This window comes from Sceloporus occidentalis, unplaced genomic scaffold, assembly GCF_023333645.1.
Source record: "Sceloporus occidentalis isolate IW3139 unplaced genomic scaffold, rSceOcc1.0.p SCAF_5, whole genome shotgun sequence".
NCBI lineage: Eukaryota > Metazoa > Chordata > Lepidosauria > Squamata > Phrynosomatidae > Sceloporus > Sceloporus occidentalis.
The window spans coordinates 160,201,046-160,222,442 of NW_028316985.1; the positions used below are offsets into that span (position 1 = coordinate 160,201,046).

The 21,397-nt window shown below is 38.0% G+C and overlaps 2 protein-coding genes across 3 annotated transcripts in view; one reads left to right on the plus strand and one right to left on the minus strand.

Annotated features, from left to right (window-relative positions):
- The first annotated feature begins 4,634 nt into the window (after positions 1–4,634).
- TIFA (TRAF interacting protein with forkhead associated domain) lies at positions 4,635–10,354 on the plus strand. Its single transcript, XM_089525958.1, has 2 exons — positions 4,635–4,649; positions 8,840–10,354. The coding sequence occupies exon 2, from the start codon at positions 8,859–8,861 to the stop codon at positions 9,411–9,413; it is 555 nt and encodes a 184-aa protein (XP_089382084.1). The 5' UTR covers positions 4,635–4,649; positions 8,840–8,858; the 3' UTR covers positions 9,414–10,354.
- A 146-nt stretch (positions 10,355–10,500) lies between these two features.
- Positions 10,501–21,397, minus strand: part of LOC149313043 (AP-1 complex-associated regulatory protein-like) — a 28,928-nt gene continuing 18,031 nt past the window's right edge. The window contains exons 7-11 of one of the 2 annotated variants that reach the window (XR_016281341.1): positions 18,715–18,767; positions 17,018–17,091; positions 15,106–15,234; positions 12,363–12,867; positions 10,501–11,995 (exon numbers count right to left, since the gene is read on the minus strand). Coding sequence is in view for 1 of the 2 variants with exons in the window: in XM_089525957.1 (XP_089382083.1) it covers positions 12,602–12,867; positions 15,106–15,234; positions 17,018–17,091; positions 18,715–18,767 (522 nt within the window). In the remaining variant the exon portion in view is untranslated. Of the gene's footprint in view, positions 12,868–15,105; positions 15,235–17,017; positions 17,092–18,714; positions 18,768–21,397 lie in introns of both variants that reach the window. The other variant, XM_089525957.1, reaches the window with a different exon arrangement.

Here is a 21,397-nt window from a genome sequence, read left to right on the forward strand (position 1 = left end):
GCCAACCTTCTGATCATCAGATTTGGTATCTTAACCACTAAGCCACCTGATCAAACTACAAATTCAAAGGAATTCACAGTATGAAGCCATGACAGTTAAACCCCATTGACTTCCCCCCATTTCACACCATACAGAATCCTAGCAATGTTTTTTTGGTCTAATGTTACTCATCAGTCATAATGCCCATATACCACCAAATGTAATGGCAATAGTTGTGACATAAACAACTAGCAAGATTAAATGTATACCTTTAAATTACAATACCATACAGACAGCCTAAATGTATTGATATGTATATAGTTTCATGTGGGTAAAGTGAAAATTTGGTAAAATGTGATGTTTTTAAAGAAAAATTTGAAATAATAAAATTTATTTTTATTGTTTTAAAACTAAAATAATAAAATTTTAATTTGTTTTTTTTTAATAATTATTAAAAAAAAAACCTGGGGCCTCTTGTCTCTCTTTCTACTGAGCCTCACCCCACTCACACCATCTCTTCTGCATTTTAAAGAGACACAGGTGAATTAACAGCTTGTTTCTGCCAAAAAGCAAATGTTTCAGGAGCAGTGATGTCACACACTGATTTATGGTGTCACCTGATACGATCTGAACATTTATAATGACACCCCTATAGTGACACTCATAGGACAGATCATACTCGCTGGGGGCTTCTTGATCTTGTAATCCCCCCACCCCCCAAAAAAACTAACAACTTTTCAAGGCTCTAAAACTCTGTAACATAGTATGCATGACAATGCCAGGAGTTGAATTTGAAATCTTTGTAAAATATATGCTCTATTAATGAGTTATGGCCTTTTCCATCAAAGCACATTTATTTGAAAATAATTAGCAGGAGCACTGTTTGGATGCAGTGATGACAGTTTTTGCACATTTAGTGAAGCGCGCATGCGCGCACACACACCTATCTGTGCATTTCTGATGGGAAAGAGTAATAAACTAATATTCTTTCAGTCATAAACCAGTGACTCCTTGAAAAGATACAATATGATTGACTTCTTCTGTAGATACCAACAATAAAGCAATAAAACCAGCAGCATTCAGAAAAAGGTGGCTTCTCCTTTCCTGTAAATGCACACTTCTTGTAAGTTAGTATGAAGCAAAGGTACAGAAAATGAAACAAGACTTGTATGGAAAAACTCTGTGAAAAACAATTTATTGGAAGGTTTTCAAATATTGCTCAAGAGGGGAACTTCCTCAAGCCTCAGTGCCAACTCGCAACAAAGCACTGTGTGTAGTAATTTACTGGGCGTTCAAAATTCTAGAGGTTTCTCTTTGAAAGAGTGTAAGTATGTCAGAAATGCAGTAAATGAACTCAGCCAAAATGGATCTATAATAGTATGCATCAAGAGGCATAATAAATAAGAATCTAAGAGGAACTCTGTAACTCAAATCAAACTAGGGCCTGTTACAGACAGGCCAAAATAAAGCTGCTTCGAGTCACTTTGGAAGTATGGTATTTCAATGATGCATGCGTCCTAAGAGTCCAAAAGCCGCACCAAAGCCACGCTCCAGTCCTAAGGACTGGAGTGCAGCTTTGGTGCAGCTTCCAGACTCTTAGGACTCATGTATCATTGAAATACCATACTTCCAAAGTGACTCGAAGCAGCTTTATTTTGGCCTGTCTGTAACAGGCCTATGAGTCCTTGCACACTACATAGCACACTACATAGCGCTATGATTCTATTTTACTTGCCACAACTGCATCAATTCTGAGGTCTGTAGTTTGATGAGGCACTAGACCTCTTCGACTGAAACTTTGGAAATGCCCAGATCCTGTCTGATCTTGGAAGCTAAACAGGTTCAGCTCTGGTTAATACTTGGATGGGAGACAGCCAATGAATACCAGGTGTATAGGCTATATTTCAGAGGAAGGAACTAGTGAAACCACATCACAGTAAGACCACCCAGAATCTTCAGTCACCATGGCCATTGGATCTACAGGTGAGGAATTCTAGGAGTTGTAGTAAAAAAAAAAGTAATTTTTCAAGGCTCTGGACTTGAAAACTTTCTTTTCTATTCTAAAGGCATTGTTGGTTTGAGCCTAAACCCTAAAACCTTTGTCTCCACTATTCCACAGAGCCTAAATATACTCTAAACTAAAGGCACCAGATTCCATCTGATCTTGGAAGCTAAGCAGGGTTAGCTCTGATTAGTACTTAGATGGGAGACCACAAATGAATACCAGATGCTGGAGGCTATATTTCAGAGGAATGAACGGACAAAACCAGGTTTTGTTTTCACAGTTGATGCTTTAGTGCACATACAGTGCATATTTGCATTAATGCTTGAAGAAGCAACACAAAGATGAGGGAGATGTAAGGGGGAAACTATTTGATCATTTGGTGTAAGTTCAGCTTCTACAGTTGTTGTATCCCAGTAGGTCTGGACTGAAATTGTTTACAGTCTTTACAATGTTTACAGTGAAATTTAAAAATAAAGTAAGGCATGAATTATATACTACACAATCCATGCCAATTGATCCTGCTAACTAGTAAAAGGGTTCCTGTACACAATCTTATTCAACTCTTCCTTATAACTACCAGGACAGTGATCCATGGGTGTCATTCAGTAACACTATAAGACAAAGGAATCTTATAGCATCTTTACTGATATTCCAGACTAATATTCTACACCTATTAAACAGAATAAGTTTTCATACAACATTTGGCCTACCAAAAATCCAAAATCTAAAATCAAAATTGGCTACCAGCCCATTTCTGGTTTTAAAATACTGATATTTTACAGTCTATTTCACATTCCTGGAACGTGAAAACGTGCACCATTTAGGGTTCAAAGAATGGAGGAATTAATAAACTGAAGACAGCTGTTGTTTTTTTTAAGACTACAAGACCAGTCCTTATGTCTACATTTCAACTGAGCAATCTGTCCTTCAAGGAAACACACTTTACCATTTATAGACATTTTGGAAAATCTACCCTGCAACAGCATAAAACAACATATAGCCAATAGTAGGTGAACATTATATGTATACTAGCCAATATTAAAGAGCAGTCAAAACGTAATGGGAAATTACTAAGCAAGCACCAAGAGAAAACAATTATTGTTGAAAACTTCCCCTTACATTTCAGACTGTTTCTGTTTTGAGTTGAATGCACCAGTTATTCAGTGGCAGGATCAAAATGCTCTGAAATGCTTAATCTCTTTGTCTCTGAGAGCTTGATAACACTGCAGCATCCAAACTTTTGCCTGGTTGAAGGTACTTTTCCCCTTCAGCATGGCTCTAACTATTATGGTCACCCTCTGACCTTTGCATATTAAGGCCTCTAGGACTGGCAGTCCAATGTCACATTTTGGGGGCCACAAAAAGAGAAGTTCAGGGAAGTTTGCAGACACAAAACTGGCCTTGGTCTGCATAAGGTCCCAGGGCTGTGTATTGCCTACACCTGTTGTATAGGATGACTGTTGTTAGCTCAGGTTGTGTATGATATGCCTGACAGATTAGTTAGTATCTTGCCCCTGAAACTCTGTAAGGTGAACAAAGGAGAAAACAAAGTGAGAGAATGGATGGGTATTGAATAGAATAGAATTGATTTCCTTGAGCTCACTGTCTAAGGCTGTGTCTGCACTGCAGAATTAATGCAGTTTGACACCACTTTAACTGTTATAAGTCAATGCTATGGAATTCTGGTTTTCCTGGTTTTGTGTCATATTTAACCTTCTCTATCAGAGAGCTCTAGTGCCACAACAAACTACAAATCCCTTAATTCCATAGCATTGAGCCATGACACTTAAAGTGGTGTCAACCTGTATTACTTCCACAGTGCAAATGCAGTCTTTGCTGGAAGTCTGACTTGCTCAAATGCTTATTGGAATTTGCTGTCATATGTGGCTTCTTGATACTAGAAGGAAGCCATGGTCCTCAATTTGCAAAACCTCAACAGGGCTGGTGAATAACAGAGGACTTTATCACATGTGAGGAATTTCTCTTAATTTCAAATGAAAAGAAAGTGGGGCCAGAATGCATTTACGTGAATTTGCTAGTTCAGCGAATTTACGTGAATGCGAATTGCATTCAAACTGGCTTCCCATTGCCCGAAAATAGCATGCCATTGTACGAATTTGTGTGTGGTAGTCTAGCATGCAATAACGTTAAACCCCATGATTGCATTTGGATTGCCATTGGATTATACTTCCAATTTCCCATGTCTGATAACATCCTGGGTCTCTTGGAGGTTTCCCATGCATAAATCAAAGCTGAGTTGACAGTACTTCACAATAAAAACATATATTTTTTAAAAAGGATCTGTTAAATTTAGAAGATCTGAATCATTCAATGATGGGATCTCATCCTTGACTGTCATTATTATCTCCTTATCTCTTAGACCTTGCTCTCTATTTATCCCATCTGCCTTGCTAGAGAAAAAATAAGGAAATTCCTCAGCCCAGATGAAAGGATGCATTTCAGATGACAACCCATGCCTCTCACCTGAGTCACCTCCCCTCCTCTCTTTTGGGGGCGGGAGGACAGAAAGGAAGTCCATGCCCCCTAAAGCTACCCAGCAGCATCCTTCCCTAAAGCCAGATCTGAAAGCAACCGCCCAGAAAGCCACTCTTTTTAAACAGCCACCCAGTTTTCCCAGCTGTTTTTGGAAGTCGTTTTTCCAAAGGTGAGTGTGGAAAGAAAGCCTCTTCTTTTAAACCTGTCTTATCTCCTTGTCTAGCATTTGTCTGAGAGCTTGGGAAAACTTTTTCTTTTTCTTTTTGGGAGGTGGGAGACTTTTTTGGGGGGAGAGGGATTCTAGGATTTGCACTCCACAAAAGTAACTTTTCCAAGCCCTGGCTTGTCTAAAACATTCTCATTCACCTCTCTCTCGTGTTTTTAGATTTTCATATACAGTGTATACACACACACATGTATGTATGTATGTATTCCAGCTTCTTAGTCCTGCTCAAAATGGAGGACATTTTGGAATTCCTCCTGGACAAAAGGCTGGAATGTAGGACATGTCCTGGAAAAGGAAGACGCCTGATCACTCTTTCATAGGTTTAATACTTCCCTCTTAGGTGCCTTCCTCTCCTTTTAATCCCACTTGTTGTTGTTGTTGAGTGTCTTTAAGTGTTTTCCAGCTTCTGTCGACCCAGAGGGGGGGGGGTTGCCATGGCCATCCTCTGAGGCTGAGAGAGTGTGACCCACCCAAGATCACCCAGGGGGGTGTCAAAAGCAACCAAATACTGTATTTGTTTAACCCTTGTTACAACAGAGGATTGCATACAGTACAATAGAGGGGAAATCAGCTGATCCAGGAAAATCTTGCCTGCTCACCTTAGTTTAGGGGTCACTGTTCTTCTTGGGCAGGGACTGGAAGGGCCCTCTATGTTCAACCCTTTGCAGCCTGGATTCCTGCGCTGTGTGTGTGCATTGCAAGCTCCAGAAGTCAGCAGGAAAGCAAAGTGGAAATGAAAGCCCTTCTCTTTCTCCACCTCCCATTTCCTGGCTGTTGGAAGGGAAGGGTTTGTGGGCTTGGCTTTGCTTGTGTGTAAAAGACACGTCCGGGATTGTGCAAGTGGTGCAGAGAGGAGGAGAATGGCAACACACACAGTCTGCAAAATTGCTGCTGCTGTGCTTTCAACTGGCTGGATCAGATGGGAGTTACTGGCACAATTGTGGTTTTAGGTCTCCAGGGCTGCATCCACAGGACAGAAATCATCCAGTGTGACACCACTTTAACTGCCATGGCTCCATGCTGTGGAATTCTGGGATCTGTTGGTTGTGGCACCTCTGGAATTCCATAGCATGGAGCTAGGACAGTTAAAGTGGTGTCACACTGGATGATTTCTGCTCTGTGGATGCAGCCAAGGCAGCGTGAGCACTCATTCCCCCTACCCTTTAAACTGGATCGTGAATTGGTTTGAACTGACTCAGACAACCCTGGTTCCCACTTAATCTGAATTGTTGAAGCGATTCTGAAGGGAGGGGTGCACTAGACCCATTTAACCCCCGCCTTTTTGATGCTGATTTTTCCCACTTCTTTTTTGATAAATTATAATAAAATTTATTGATATCCCACCTCTCTACAAAATGCAATCAGGGTGGCTTACAAGGTTAAACTATACAGTCCAAACCCTCAACCCTTCCTCCCCTTAAAATACAATTAAACAATGTGGAATTTAAAACATAAAACATACTTAAAAACAATTCAATAAACTGTGATGAAGTCAGAGGTCAGCAATTAGATTTTCCTTCTGATAGCCTACACAAGTGTGAACCAATTCCAGATTGGAATTGATTCAAATTTCCCCTTCAGCCAGCTGGAACCGAATCATTTTGGGAACCACAAGTGGATTAATGTGATTGGGCCCAATGTAGTGGGGAAAAATGCTATCGAGCCAAATGTAGTGGGAACCATGCGCCGCTGTCAAATCGATCCATCAGTTCGCATCACACACCAATTTATGTGTAAGTGGGAAAGGGGCCCAAATCTCCTAACTGCAATGGAGGACAAGACACTGCAAAATTTAGGGCCTTCAAGAAAAATCACCAAATAAAATCTAAAAGCACTCATGCTTCTTAGTCTGGCTTCAAATGGAGAACCTTTGGGGAATTTCTCCTGGGCTGGAGGTTGAAATGTAGGACATGTCTCAGAAAAGGAGGATGCTGGGTCACTGTGAGGTAAAGGGATGCTGCCCCAGTGCAGAATGAATGCACTTTGACACCACTTTAAAGGCCCCTGGCTATTGAATGTGAGCATTTGTAGTTCGTTTTGGCCCCAGAGCTGTCAGACAGAGAAGGCTGAAATATATCAGAAAACTACAAATCTCAGCATTCCAAAATCTCAGAAAACTACAGATCCCAGTATTCAAGCTGTGTCAAGCTGCATTCATTTTGCAGTGTAGATGCAGTACCAGGGTATCCAGAATGGTTTCAAGCTGGGAGAAGGGACTTGACATTGCTAGGCAGCTTGTTACTACTTTGGACTAATTGCAGGTATGTGTTTTCAAAACAGTGAGAACAAAATGTGTTACATTAAAACAATCCTAGCTGAAGCTGGCGATAACGCGAGTGCCATGAAAGCAGTAGCAAATAATACTATTTAATATACGTCAATACACTTCTAATTCATAATAACCGAACAGGATCAACTACATGAGTTTTTGGTTATCCAATTTTGCGTGAAGGATGGGAAATTCCGCCATTCCAGCCTAATCTTGTGGAGGGCTATTTTCCCTCCATTTTCAGGGTCCATGGAGAGTGCTCAACCAAGACAAACTACTAGAATTGGTTCCATTTATTTTTATCCATCCTGATCCTTATTAGAACCCTAATGGCATATTCTTTTAAAGTAGGTTCTGGGCTGTTGGTGGAATTAGGAGAGCTGTAGTGGTTTTGGCGTTGTAGTAGGACTGGAGATCAGGCAATGAACTGCCATTCTGCCATGGAAATCTAGTAGGAGACGATGGACTAGTTATATTCTCTCAGCTTAAGATGATGGCAGTGGCAAACCTCTGAATAAAACTTGCCAAACAGTCCCCATGAAAGGGTTGCTATATAGGTCATAGATAACTTGAAGGCACATGACCACAAGGTCCAAACAGCATTCAAAATCAGTTGGTAAACATCCTGTGGGACTGAATCATGTGAGGAATCCCCATAACTAGTCTGCAGTAATATATTCAAGTCTTTTACTCCAAGTCTCAAGCCTCTACCTTTGTCTCAATATACAAGAGAAATCTTGTAGCACCTTTGAGACTAACTGAAAGAAAGAAGTTGGCAGCATGAGCTTTCCTAGACTTCAGTATATTTCCTCGGATGCATTTGGAGGAAATGCGTCTGAGAAAGGAGACTTAAGTCTAGGAAAGCTCACACTGCCAAATCTGTAGAATCAGTATGTAAAGAGATCTTGTAGCACCTTTGATCCTAACTGAAAGGAGTTGGCTGCGTGAGCTTTCCTAGACTTAAAGTCTCCTTCCTCAGATGCATTTCCTCCAAATGCATCCGAGGAAGTAGACTGAAGTCTAGGAAAGCTCATGCTGCCAACTTCTTTTTTTCAGTTAGTCTCAAAGGTACTACAAGATCTCTTTACATATTGATTCTACAGACTTAACACTGCTATATCTTTGAATTCTTCCAGTCTCAAGTCCTTGCAAGATACTTTTAAGTCATGTCTCAAGTTGAGTCTTACATCTGGGAGCCAACAATAGGAAAAAAAGGAGGCAGAGTGTTTCTCGGAGAGAAAGAACAAACATGTTAGGCAATGGGCTTGAGGTGAGAGTTGATGTCTGGCTGGCAGTGTCCCTGCTTTATGTCAGGATGAGTCTTCTAAAGCCTTTGAAAAGCTGTAGGATCCTTCTGCCTCAAGACCATTGTTTAACAACACATTTGCTGTTATCTTCCAAAAAATGTGTCCCGTGCTCTAGAGGTACTCAAAGTGAATGCCAGCAGCTAGCCAGTCACTAAAATTATGCAATTCTCAAGTCGAGTCAGAGTGGCATTGTTGCCAAGTCAAAACATTGAAGTGACTTGAGTCAGACTTAAGTCTGAGTGAGTTGACTTAGTCTACATCACTGCTAGTTTGCTTCAGATATGAAAGAATGATGTGAGTTTGGAGGCAGGACTAAACATGAGGCCCCAACTGCCCCTTTCAAAATGCTTACCTTGTTCACAGGAATACATATAAGGATAGGGCTAAAATTAGCACTGGTAACAAAAGCCCCACTAGTTCAGGAGTTATAGGACGTGTAGTCCAAAAAATTAACTTTTCTATCTTGAGCTTGAAATGACACACTTCTAGAGAAACTTGAGGGTAATACTTCCATTTTCTTCTCTCTAGTGATGTTGATACTGGCTTTTTCCTTCCAGGATTTTCTGAGGTACTGCCATGGCAGATGGATTTGAGACTGCAGATACAGAAGAGATGTTAACCTGTCTCCATATCACTGTCTTCCATCCAGAACAAGAGAAAAAACAAGTATTCCAGGCCTTACCATTTTACAAGCGACAACAGCTGAAAGTGGATGAGTTGATTAAGTTTGGAAGAAACTGTAACATCTGTCGTTTTAACTTTGAGGATGCACAGGTTTCACGTATTCAGTTTGCCCTGGAACTTTTTAGACCCTTTGGCAGCTCTGAATTTGTTTTTGAGATTAAGAATTTGAGCAAAAGAGTCAAGCTATTTGTTAACAATGTTGAACTGGCCTACTTCAACAAGTTTATCCTACCAGAGAGATGCTTGGTTCACTTTGGAGATTACCAGCTGCTAATGCAAAAACAAGATGGACAATCAGAGAATTATTTTGAGATCAGCTTTGACATGTCCAAAACATCACTGTGGCAAGAAACACTGTCTTTGTGGACACCTATACCTGAAAGTATTCCATATACTACATCTGCAGTAGAGATAGATGAAAATGAATACATGGGAAAGAGTCAATGAGAAATAGAGGGCCATGGTTTGGGTATTGGACTGTGACTCTGGAGACAAAGGTTTGAATCCCTAGTCAGCTATGGAAACCCACTGGGTGACCTTGGGCAAGTCATAGTCTCGCAGCCTAAGACAACCCTTTAAAGAAATCCTGGCAAGAAAACACTGTGGAGGGTTTGCCTTAGGTTTGGCATAAGTCAGAAACAACTTATGTGAAAGTACATAACACTGAGAAATGGACTAATTTGGCCCAATGTTTTATAACAACTGTGTTATCATCTAGCTTTGTATAATAGCACATTAAACTGCACTATTAATGTTAGTGTTACCTTTTCTGTTCCTACCACCTTACAGACCTTTTGGCATTATTCTTCGAAGAATTCCCTCTTTCCACTTAGTAAGTACTGTGACTGGATCATCACAGCTAGAAGCAACAGTAACAGGTAGACATTCCATTGTACTTCTGTACAGCTCCATCTGAAAGCTCATGGCTCTGCAGCTACCACCTGCCACTCCTGAGGCCATCAGAGGGAGAGCTCCCTGATTTACATACTTTGTGTCTAGTGCCTGATCTTGGTTTTCCACCTCCTCCTTCCCAATCTTCTTCTTTAGTGTCTTTTACATTGAAATCTTATGGGTAGGGACTGTTATTTCTAGTATTTTTTGCTGTATTTTTAAGAACAACTAAAGATTTTTATCTCTACATGAATCTCTACATGCATCTCATCTTCCAAAGACTACATGATGGTAAAGTGGAAAAAGGATATTTGATCCTTTAAACCACTGGTTTAAATCAGAGAAAAGAATTTGGAAGTGAAGTGTGCCAATTCAATTTTTTTCTTCAGAAGAGCAAGAATAGAGCAACGAAATTCTCAAGATTCAAATATAAACTTTAACATTATCCTAATTTTCAAGTGTGTAAAAAATTTATTCACAGCTTGAGAAATTTAAACTTTAAAGACCAGCAACATGAAAAAGGCAGAGAGACATAGAAGCTTATGCCAAACAAAATATACATTTGAAGTGTATAAATTTCTTGTAATAAAACATATTACAGGCATTGCAAATGTAGACCTTGACATGTAAATATTTTAGCAACAAAACTTATGTTCAAGAAATGCAATAAATGAAGAAATGTTAAGCTGTGTGAGCTGTCGTATATACATAAGTGCTCTCTCTCTTTCTCTCATAACATAAAAGGCACACAGGAAAGAAATCAGTCTAAAGTGATCCTGGCATCTTATGTGGGTTAAAGTAGCTATACAAATATTTAATAATTATGTATTGCCACTGACCACTTAACATCTGTAATATATTACTGGAGCAATGAATAGTGTGTATAAAAAGTAAACAGTGGCTCTGGAATCAAGTTTTATAAATTAATTGAGGCATGAGAGCAAGAAAACCTAAAAGATATAGAAGACACTAGAGGATAGAGTTAATGTATCTTTACAGCAATAAAGGTCTGTTGCAGAAAAGCAGAGGGACAGATGTAGAGATTGAGTCTAAAAGGAGACCACTGTTCATTAGTGGATGTATTTTGCCCATTGCCCTTAACATTGCCACTGCTAGCAAAGCTTCAGCACAAGATGCAATTCTACCCAAGTTGGTTATTTTCTGAGTTGTTTTGTTTTCCTTGCTGTAGCAGCTGTTATCAAGAGCAATGGTCCTGCTTGTATGAACCTGTGCAGCTTCAATCTTACATATGTATTGCAAACAACCTTTATGCTCCTTTTAGAGTAGAAAGATGTCCCTACAGGAGGAATAGGAAGCCAGCACATAGTCCAGTAACTCTAGCATGAGGCAATCATGCAAAATGAATATTCCTGCTGTCTGATCTACTGTGCACTAGTATTCAGGTTTGCTATGAATCAAATTATCTGTGTTACTGACATACACCCTGGTGTATAATTAAAAAATAAGTATCAATACAAAGCAGCTTTCTTGTTAGGAAAAAAAATCAAAATGGAGTTTTACAAGTGCCTGAGAAACTTGGCACTAAGAAACTTTTCTTGATAATTAAAACCAGCAAGATTCTTTCTGAGAGAAACACTGTATTTGAGCAATACCATCAACATCATTCATCATCCTTCAAAAGTAATTAAAATCAAATTCAAATTCAAGCTTTTTTCAATAATCGTAATTAGTTATATGAATGGAATGTTTCACACACTCAGGAAATAGATTTGTACCAGTGGTATTTGCATCAATACATCCACAGTAAGTAGTCATGCTTTGTGTCTTCCACATGAAAAGAACACTTTAAAAAACAGCTATTATATCAGCTACTGTTAAGTTAGCAACTGTTAAACAGAAATAATTCTGTACAACTTAAAAACATATACAAATAAAATCTTAATATCAGCAGCATTTGGCATTTCAAGTTGGAGTAAAAGAGGAACCTTTGGTTCTCTTAAGTTTTACTTCTAAAAACATATTAGTTTCCAGTGTTTTAAATGAAAGTGATATCTACAGCAAGACATGTCTTCTAATATCCTCCTCTATTCATAGTTCATTTCTTCATAGAGTATTTCTTGCCTTACATTATCTTGTCTCATTTTGACAACATCTGTGAAAGGTATTGTGCTTGGTATCTAATCATTTTTTTTAAAAAAAACAAAAAAACAGATAAATTAGAAGGGATGATAATTTCCAAATATACAAGTTTTCTGTCCAACAGAAAACCTTGCCCAACAGAAATATGGTATGTCTAACAGAAAACCTTGCTAAATTGCATGATTCAAGTATTAAGGTATTATTCAGACTTCCTATTGAAATAATGCCAATAATTTTTTTAAAAAAACACAAACAGCCCTAGATTTAAGACCACCAATCAAAATATCAAGCTATGATGCTTCACTTAGTGTGGACAACTGTATGCTAAAGCCCAAGAACTGACACAAAGGAATTACTTAAGTATTTTCATAGAATTCCAAAGGCAGATGAAAAAATTGCACTTACAATTTAAAATTGAGATAGCAAACCATACTATTATTTTTTAACTGACAAACTAACACAGTTTCCTTCTTTGCCTAGGAATCTTCTTGAGCAAAGTTCACCAAGTACTGTTGCTGTGCCACTTCCTTATGTTAAAGGAAGCTGGGCAAACGCAATGACTGGAGGATTGTGCACAATACAGATCTGTACATTTCGTCCAACTTCAACCATTTGGTCAGATAGCCGAGGGTCACATGATTTCATTATCTGTCTTGTTGAGCAGCGTCAGATGTTTTTTTGTCTGATGCAGGCAGTTCTAAAACAGGGTTCACAAACCCAGCATACTCAGAGTTGCCATTATCATCCATTTCAGCACTAACAAAATCGTTTTCCCACTCCAAACCATTAGAATCATCAGAGGCAGAAGTTGGATTACTTCCTGTTTTCTTCCCATTAAATTTTAGTGCTGCACGGAGTATATCTTCTTCTGTTTTTGAACGTTCTCGTAGTGGGATCATTCTGTTTATACCTGCAATTAAGAACTTGTTTTAACAGAACTGTATTTAATTTATCTTATCTACTTATCTTTGAAAAACCTGGGGATTCAAACAGAGACTTCTGGAATTAACTAGCATCCAAATGAGCATTCTACTGTTCACAATACATTAAAACAAATTGAGAATATATAGAGCCTTCTTGTGTATTTTCACTGATGTTTTCATTTTGCTAAATTTGGGCATCAAAAATCAGGACACTTCTCCATAAATACTATTTTTTCAAATAGGATTTTCTTAATTGTTTTACATAATCACCATATTGGAAAAAATAATCTTGTCCATCATATTAGCATTCATTTTTTTGTGTACAAGAGATTTTTCACTGATTTGGTGTCATGTAGCTTCCTCTTGACACTGATCAAACCTAGGTATTTTATATCCTACTTTTCAACTTATCAGATTACAGCTAAAGACAGTAATTATAGCCCGCCTTTTTCCTGGGATACATTTTGTTTCAGGAAATCTAAAGTCATTGATATTTGAGCCATCCCTTGCTACAGGTCTATGGAAACCCCTTATTAAATATGCTGAGTACAATCATTTGAAGTGTGATGCTGAAGAAGTGTTCTAGCGATATCATGGACTGCTAAAAAGTCCAATAAATGGGTCCTAGAGCAAAGGAAGCATGAACTCTCCCTAAAAACAAAGTACAGTAGTGACTCTTTCAAGCTCTGGCTTAATCTGGAATTCAGATCTGAGCAATGGAGAAGCAAGGAAAAGCCAGGAGTAGACAAAGGAAGAGATAGTCAAGCTAAATCTACCTCTGTTTCTACCAATGTTTTTGGGAAGATGCATGTTATTGCCTGCACATACATTTATTCTTTATATCCGTTGGCCATATACCTGACATTTGACTGCCAAGAAAAGCTGCATTAGAAGCAAATATGGATCTGAGGAAAATACTGAAATACTGAAAATACAAGGAAATATTGGAATAAAATACATAAATTTATACAAATTATATTATAAGAAAAGATATAAAGAGATCCAAAAATGTATTTACTAAATATAATTTCAGATGAAAAACTGGAACAAAAATACAGAAAAATGTTGTTTTATATGATTACAGCTGGGAGAATGATTTATTCTCAAAAATGGAAAGGGAAAATCATACCAAATGTGAATGATTGGTTGACAAAGCTATATGATATTATAGAAATTGATAAGTTGACAAATTTAATAAAAAAGAAGCCTATGATTAAATCTGAAAAACAACAGAACACCTTGAAAAAATTCCTGAAATCAAGGTGGGGAAATAATAATAATTTAATTTATTTCTATACCGCTATTCCAGGGATCACAGCAGTGTACAACAGCAAGTAAAACATACATCATATCATAAAAATACAACAATTAACAATTAAAAACAATTAAAACCCTACAAAACAACCCCATACAAATGGCTGGATAGATGGAATCTGCCAATTACATTGCCAGGGGAGAAAAGATGACAACAGGCTCATGGGGGAAAAGCCTGGCGAAATAAAAAGGTCTTCAGGTTCTTCTTAAAACCACCAAGGGTGGTGACTGTACAGAGCTCATGGGGGAGAGTAAGTGGCTGGACTGGAGTAAGCGAAATGATAAAAATCAATTTAGAATATATAAAGCAACAAAAATAGATGGGTTTTATAATCATGTAACAATTATAGATACTTCTTGGTATGTGTAGGTTTATGTTTTGTTTTTTGGTAAATATTTTTCATTGTCTATATTATCTGGTGATCATAATGTAGTGCAAATTAACAGAAGAACTCAAGAGAAAGAAGGAAGGAAAGAAAGAAATGTCCAAGTATATATTTTTTACTTTTTTGAAAACTCACTGAATTGTTTATACTGCTTTGAATCTTTGTATATAGTTGGTTTTTTTACTTTATTTTTTAAATAAATCAATAAATAATATATTTTAAAAAAGAGAAAAGAAAATACTGACATGGGATTTCATCCCGTCATGAATTAGAAGCCCAGGTTTTTTTTAATGTTTTCTATTCATTCAGTATGTTTTTCTGAAAAAGAGTGGTAGACAATTTTGGTTTATGAATTCCATTATCCTGTGTAGCCTAGGCAATTTATAAATCAATAAGGATATCATACGTGGGTTGATATTCAAAATCCAACAGTATCTGTGTAGTATGCAATGGTATCAGCTTAGGTGCAGTCAAAAATATTTTTATCACTTAGGTGAGATTTTTAATACAGCTAAGTATAAGTACCTTCTTCATCTTCCCATTCTAAATCTAAGGAATTACTGTCATCATTTCCACTTGTTGATTTGGTTTTGGTCATTAGGTCACAGCTGCTCTCTGTATTTGGTGTCAGAACAGTAGCATCTGATGATAGCCCTACAAAAACAACAACAACCAAACATGTTTACATTTGAGATATAAATAGATAAACCCAAATATGTTTAAGCTTTGTGTGTGAGTGTGTGTGTATAACCAAATATGCTTACCATCTGAATTCAACATTCCTGCAAATGGTACTTCATCCATGGAAATAATCTTTCCAGTGAAGGGGAAGATGGTAGCGTTTTGCTTTCCTTCCTCTACAGCACCCCCCTTCCCCACAAAGCTAATCTAGAGGCTCTGGGAACACTCTGGAATAGTGTGAGAGGTGACATGCAGGAATCACCAAAAATATTTTCCATATTTATTCCTCTAGCAAAAACCACTATTTGCTCTCATAACAAAGGAAGCTGCTTTATACTGAATTTAATTCTCACTGCTCTCCAAGATGGCAGCCAGGATTTTTTCTTAGTCCTACCTGGAGACCCCTGGTATTCTCTGGTGGTCTCCCAAGTACTAACCATGTTGGGATGTGCTTAGCTTCCAAAATCAGACAAGATGGGATGTGTCTGGATCCTCATAGTAGAAAAGCACCTCTACATGCAATAAAATACTTGGCTGATGAATGTGTCAGGGGCAGAGGGAAGGAGTAAACAAAAGCTTGATGGCGCAAATATATAGAAACAAAAGAGAGTCATTATTCTCATGTCTCCCACATCAACAATTATAGGAAATAAAGTGACCTGCCATAATTATAAACAGTCAAGATGTCTTAATCTTTATCATAATGGATACAAAAAATTCAGAAAACCCCCCACAATCCAGGCACTGAGGTAAACAAACAAACAAGCTTCATTTATATACCGCTTCATACCGCCTAAGGCAGTGTCTAAGTGGTTTACAAATGTAAGCTAATTCAACAATCTAGGTACTCATTTTAGCGACCTCGGAAGGATGCAAGCCTGAGTCAAGCTTGAGCCCTTTTTCTGGTCTTCAACTCGCAACCTTGTGGTTTTGAGCGAGTGGCTGCAGTACAGGCATTTAACCACTGCACCACCAGGGCTCTTAATTCATTCAGTTCCAGAATAATACCCAGTTAGGTAACAACAACATGATTTCTGGACATCCACTAATATCTCATTCTCTGGATAGTACAGAGGAAAAATCCACAATAATTTGGGATTTATACAAGTTCTCTAGTTTGGGATTGATGTATCTGCCTTTTGCTGAACTACTAACTGTAGAATCTGTCAGCCAAAGGCTGCCTGAGCCAACTGATACTGGTCAATTCTGCTATGTCTTGTGAAAGAGGAAGTATTATTTCCACCCTGCTGCTCTGCAAACTTCCTTTAATGTTGTACTGGTTATGGTGATCCTAAATAAATAAATAAATAAGTAGATATGATAAAAAATGCCACTGACTTTGTGGAGTGAACCCAAATTTGCAATAGCTTAGGAACACTCATATGGTTACACCACAGAAAAAGATGTGCCTCCATTCACCTAGAAATCCTCATTTTCATTGTCCAATTGCCCACTATTTGGAGACTTAATTATACAAACGAGGGCCCAGTTTGTTTTAGAGACTGAACTCTCTTTAGCTAAATGTTTACTGTTCTACTTGCATCTAATATGATTTGTGGATTCCACCTCTGAATTATTTTTACAAGTAACTTTAATTAAAATTAATACATTCTGAATTATTGCAATCTGACATCTGTATGAATGGTATTTATATGCAAACAGTCTGCACTGGGCCTAACCCGCTATATTCATTGCAATAACTGGGTGTAGTAGTTGTAATTTAAGGTGGGGGGAATAACATAACATACACACTTACTGCTACTTCGAAAAGCTTCATATTGCTGTTTTACATTTCTCAGGTAAGAATCAAAATCCTCTTCTGCAGCTGAGCTGTAAAATAAAGAGCAAGTTATATCCAGGAGGAATAAGTTTGGAGGAGTTCCTTAGAACCAACAGAAAATTTGCTTACAACACTAACATAATTTTCTACTTAAAAAACAAACAAACAAACAACCAGATGGTTGGATGGCCATCTATCAGGGATGCTTCGATTGCGAGTTTCTGAATGGCAGGAGGTAGGACCTTTGTGGTCTCTTCCAACTCTATGATTCTATGATTAAGGAGCTGTACAGACAGCCCTGAAAGGGTGGCATGCAGCTGCCCCTTTTACACCCAGATCAGGGCCGTGGCAACTGATTTGGCCTTTCCAGGGTGCAAAAAGGAGCTGCAAAAAGCGGCTCCTTTTTGCGCCCTGGAAAGGGCACAATAGCCACAGTGCCATGACTTTAAGACAGTTCTTCAGTACTGCGTAATGAGGCCGCAGCACTGGAAGAGCGCCTTAACGTCATGTGCCATGCGTCACAGCATCCTGGGAGCAGAGCCGGGCATGCATCATGTAGACGCTACGCCCTGACTCTACCCCTAGGCCGGCCAAACAGCCAGTCTGCACAGGGCCTAACCCTATATGAGAACCATTCTGTAGAACTAGCTGCAGGACATTCCAAATGATTAAAAGCACAAACACAATTCCTAAAAAATATAGTGCACCTTTGCCTTATGTGGGGGATCCATTCCGGACCCTCCCGTGTAAGGCAAATAGTGCGTATGCTCAAGCCCCATTGGATATAATGGGGCTTGTGCCATCGTGCGGCTTTTAGCATAAGCTGAAAGCCACGTAAAAGACACCCATTAGCTGGCATTCTATTCAATATTTATGAGACTGAAAGATGGACTTACAATCTTGTAACTTTTGGGACTCATGTTTACAGTCATTAATGACCAAACATGTCCCTCTAAACCTACCTCTTAAGCCAGGTAGAATCCTTGACAATGATAGGTGTCCAAGGTGCTGCCTGGTTGCAGAGTGTACTGGGAGAAGCAGCTGCAGCAGGACCCCAAGGAATCTCTCTAGTTGTCTATCTCAATGCACCCCAGTCAGGAGAGCACTATAGTCATCGTTCTCCTGCTCCCTGATCAGCAATATCTTGGAAAAAGTTCGGCTGTGGCGCTGACTGGCTAAGAAGTATGTTTTTGATGGGTGACACTGGCAGAATAGCAATAGCAATGGCAAGTATACTTTTATATTGTTTATCAGTGCACGTAAGCACTCCCTTGTGTAAGCTAATGGCTCCCAACAAGCTGGATATTCATTTTAGCAACATACGGAAGGATGCAAGACTGAGTTGACCCTGGAGCCCTGCCTGGGATCGAACTCACAACCTTATGGCTGTGAATGGCTGCAGTACCAGCATTTAACTACCGTGCCACCAAGGCTCCCAGGGGAAGGAGCTAGTAGCTAGTGTGACAGATCAGAATTTCAGCATAGTTTTAAGATGACATTGTTTTTGTTTGATGCTGTTTTCCTTGTTAATTTTTTCATATTTCCTTCTAAGCATATAGACTTGTGCAACATGAATACATTCCTTTGTTAAAATTCAGATTTATCTACATAGATAAATCAATAAATCAATATATCTTTCTTTCAAATTTCCAAATTCTAACTGTGCATCTTACCTTTGGGGGTCTCCATTATTTGCTCGTTGTGTTATTCTCTGCTGCCTTTGTTGCTAACAACAACAAAAAATGAACATATTTTTTTTCAATAAATAAACTCAAAAGAAAAACTATTCACATTCTAGAATCTGCTTTTGCCTGGATGCTCTACTACAACTCAAGTATTCATTTAAATAGTGTTTTCATGCCATATCCAATTTATGGCCATTTCTCTACAAGTTAAGTTAAATGATCAATATCATGTATGTCTCAACTGATGCTTGATGGATCATTTCTCATTAGGAGCTGAATGACTTTATTCCCAAATGTTTTTAATAATATCAAGTCTGAGGGTGCCCAAGTGTGAGAATCAGTTTCAAGTGCAGTTAAAACAGCTCTTCTATTTTTATTTTACTTCTCAATTTACAGAAGCAAATTTAATCCTACTATTAAATATTCTGTACTTGTACTAACAATTCTGACTATTTTACAGTAGCTTAAAAATTAAGGCGAAGAATTCATTTGATACAGAAAATCCAATGCTACTCATTTTTGAAAAGACAATTCAAAATTTTGACCAAGACCCCAAAATACTTGAATGCAAACTGGGTGGTAAAGCTTTCCTTACTTACACAATATAAAAGTAAAACAAAGGTATGTTTCAGTAAGTGTAACTTGAAGCATGCAAAACATAATTTTCTAAAATGAAGATGAGTTTGCTATGTTTCTTAAATGGGAATGGGTAATATTTGGAACAGGTCATTAAGTAAACTACCTGCACTTAGTTTGTAATACCTGATACAACCAATACTATAGACAGCAGACAGAAATATCAATTGTGCTATTAATATCTTTTATTGATAGTGGTTCCTCAAAATTTCAATAGTGCTGGAAGCAACTGACAGATCAGAACAGATTTTGCATCCTCATTTTTAAGAATGCACTTTGCAGGCAATTTTATACATGAAGCCTAAGATGCTATCAGACACAACACTCTTAATTACTAAAGTACTGGGATGACTTGACATGCTTGTTTTCAAAATATTTTATCATAATGTAAGAAATATTAATTATGTCTGTATGTAACTGACTCTAGATGTCCATAATCTTAAAGTATGTGGATTGGTTGGGAAAAGCCAAGTAACACTGAGACAATTTTATTTTATTCCACAATACCAATCCTCTAATGTTTATTAATCCATTGATTTAGTAATCTACTAATCCAATACTAATCAATTGGGCCTCAGTATTCTACCCACTGTTAAGCTACATCCCCCTTTCCGAAAAGGAATTAAAAAGGGAATCATATCAAAATCATGAATGCTATGTTTTATAACTATCTCTCTATATAATATGAAACAACACAAACAGCTTCCTTACACAGAGATGTGGTAAGAGGCTAAAGACTTTTAATTATATATGGGACCAGGTCAGTCATAACACTGCTCTACTAACAAACTATGATTGGGTAGAACATACATGAACAATGAGAAATATTTGCTTCTCCCCTTGGCTTGAGGGGGAACCTCCCAGTTTGTTAAAACATAGTATCCTGTGATACGTGACCGGATTAATTGCTGCTGTCCACAAAGCTGATTTGAAAAGGAGAATCAAATTATGATTGCAATTCTGATTGATAGGCAGAGCTTCAACCACAGTGCTTGGATGTCACAGAAAATTGTTATTTAATAAATTGCAGCTGAAACAGTCTCTGCAAGTTGGTGCATAGAAAAAGGAGATGCGAAAACCTGCTTATGAAGCTCTAACAAACCAGAGTAATGGGAGTCACAATTTAAACATCTGCGCAATTATAAAACTAAAAACTGATCTCTGTTGCATGAAAAAAATCACTGGAAAATTCTCCAGTATTAGAAATTCAGTGTATGATTTGGTATGGCAAGCTAGAATTGCTAGGAGAAAAAAAGGAGAGTAAAAGAAAACAAGTAAAGATTGTGAACAATAAAATCAACATAATACACAAACAGAAACTGCTCTTCAAACAGGTGGTTTTTATTAATCTGGGTTCCCTAGAATGAGTTGAAGGTGGCATACTTTGTTCTTTCCCTCACTTGCTTCCAGTACTCCTTTGAATGTTTAGTAATTTTACAAGGGCCTTATCCTAAATTTTGCTAGACAGTCCCCCAATTTGCAGTATGCACTTCTTAGCATGAAAAGCAACAATGCTATGTTTACACTGACAGCTAACCCAGAATAAATATATCTTCCACACAAAAACAAAAACAAAAACCAACCCTGTCTAAATACACAAATAAGGAATCCTGCTTTCTTATACTTGAGCCACATGCTGTTAGCATCTAAAAATATGTAAAATCACTAGCTGAACACTATCTGATCACCCTAGGCTGAACTCTACAAAACATTTAAAATATACCATATTCAGAAAACAGCCCTATTTGGGTTGGACCAATTTGGATGCTGCAAAATTCTATTCAGGTCCAAATCCAAACCTTGATTTGAAAATCCAAACCTACATGCCTGACTATTCCCACTGATTATTATTATAGATAATTAAACAATTATTATATTTCTTCCTCTTTTATAATACTTGGCTGGAATTTGCAGATATAGTATCCCCACTGGAGGGGAATAAACTTACCCAATATCTGACAAAAATGTTTGTCAATGTTTAGAACAACAGGCACTAAGACTTTTGTGCATTAACATCTTTACATTTGGGATTTTT

Coding starts and splice junctions, on each gene's coding strand:
- TIFA (XM_089525958.1), top strand. CDS start 8,859: ATGGCAGATGGATTTGAGACTGCAGATACAGAAGAGATGTTAACCTGT.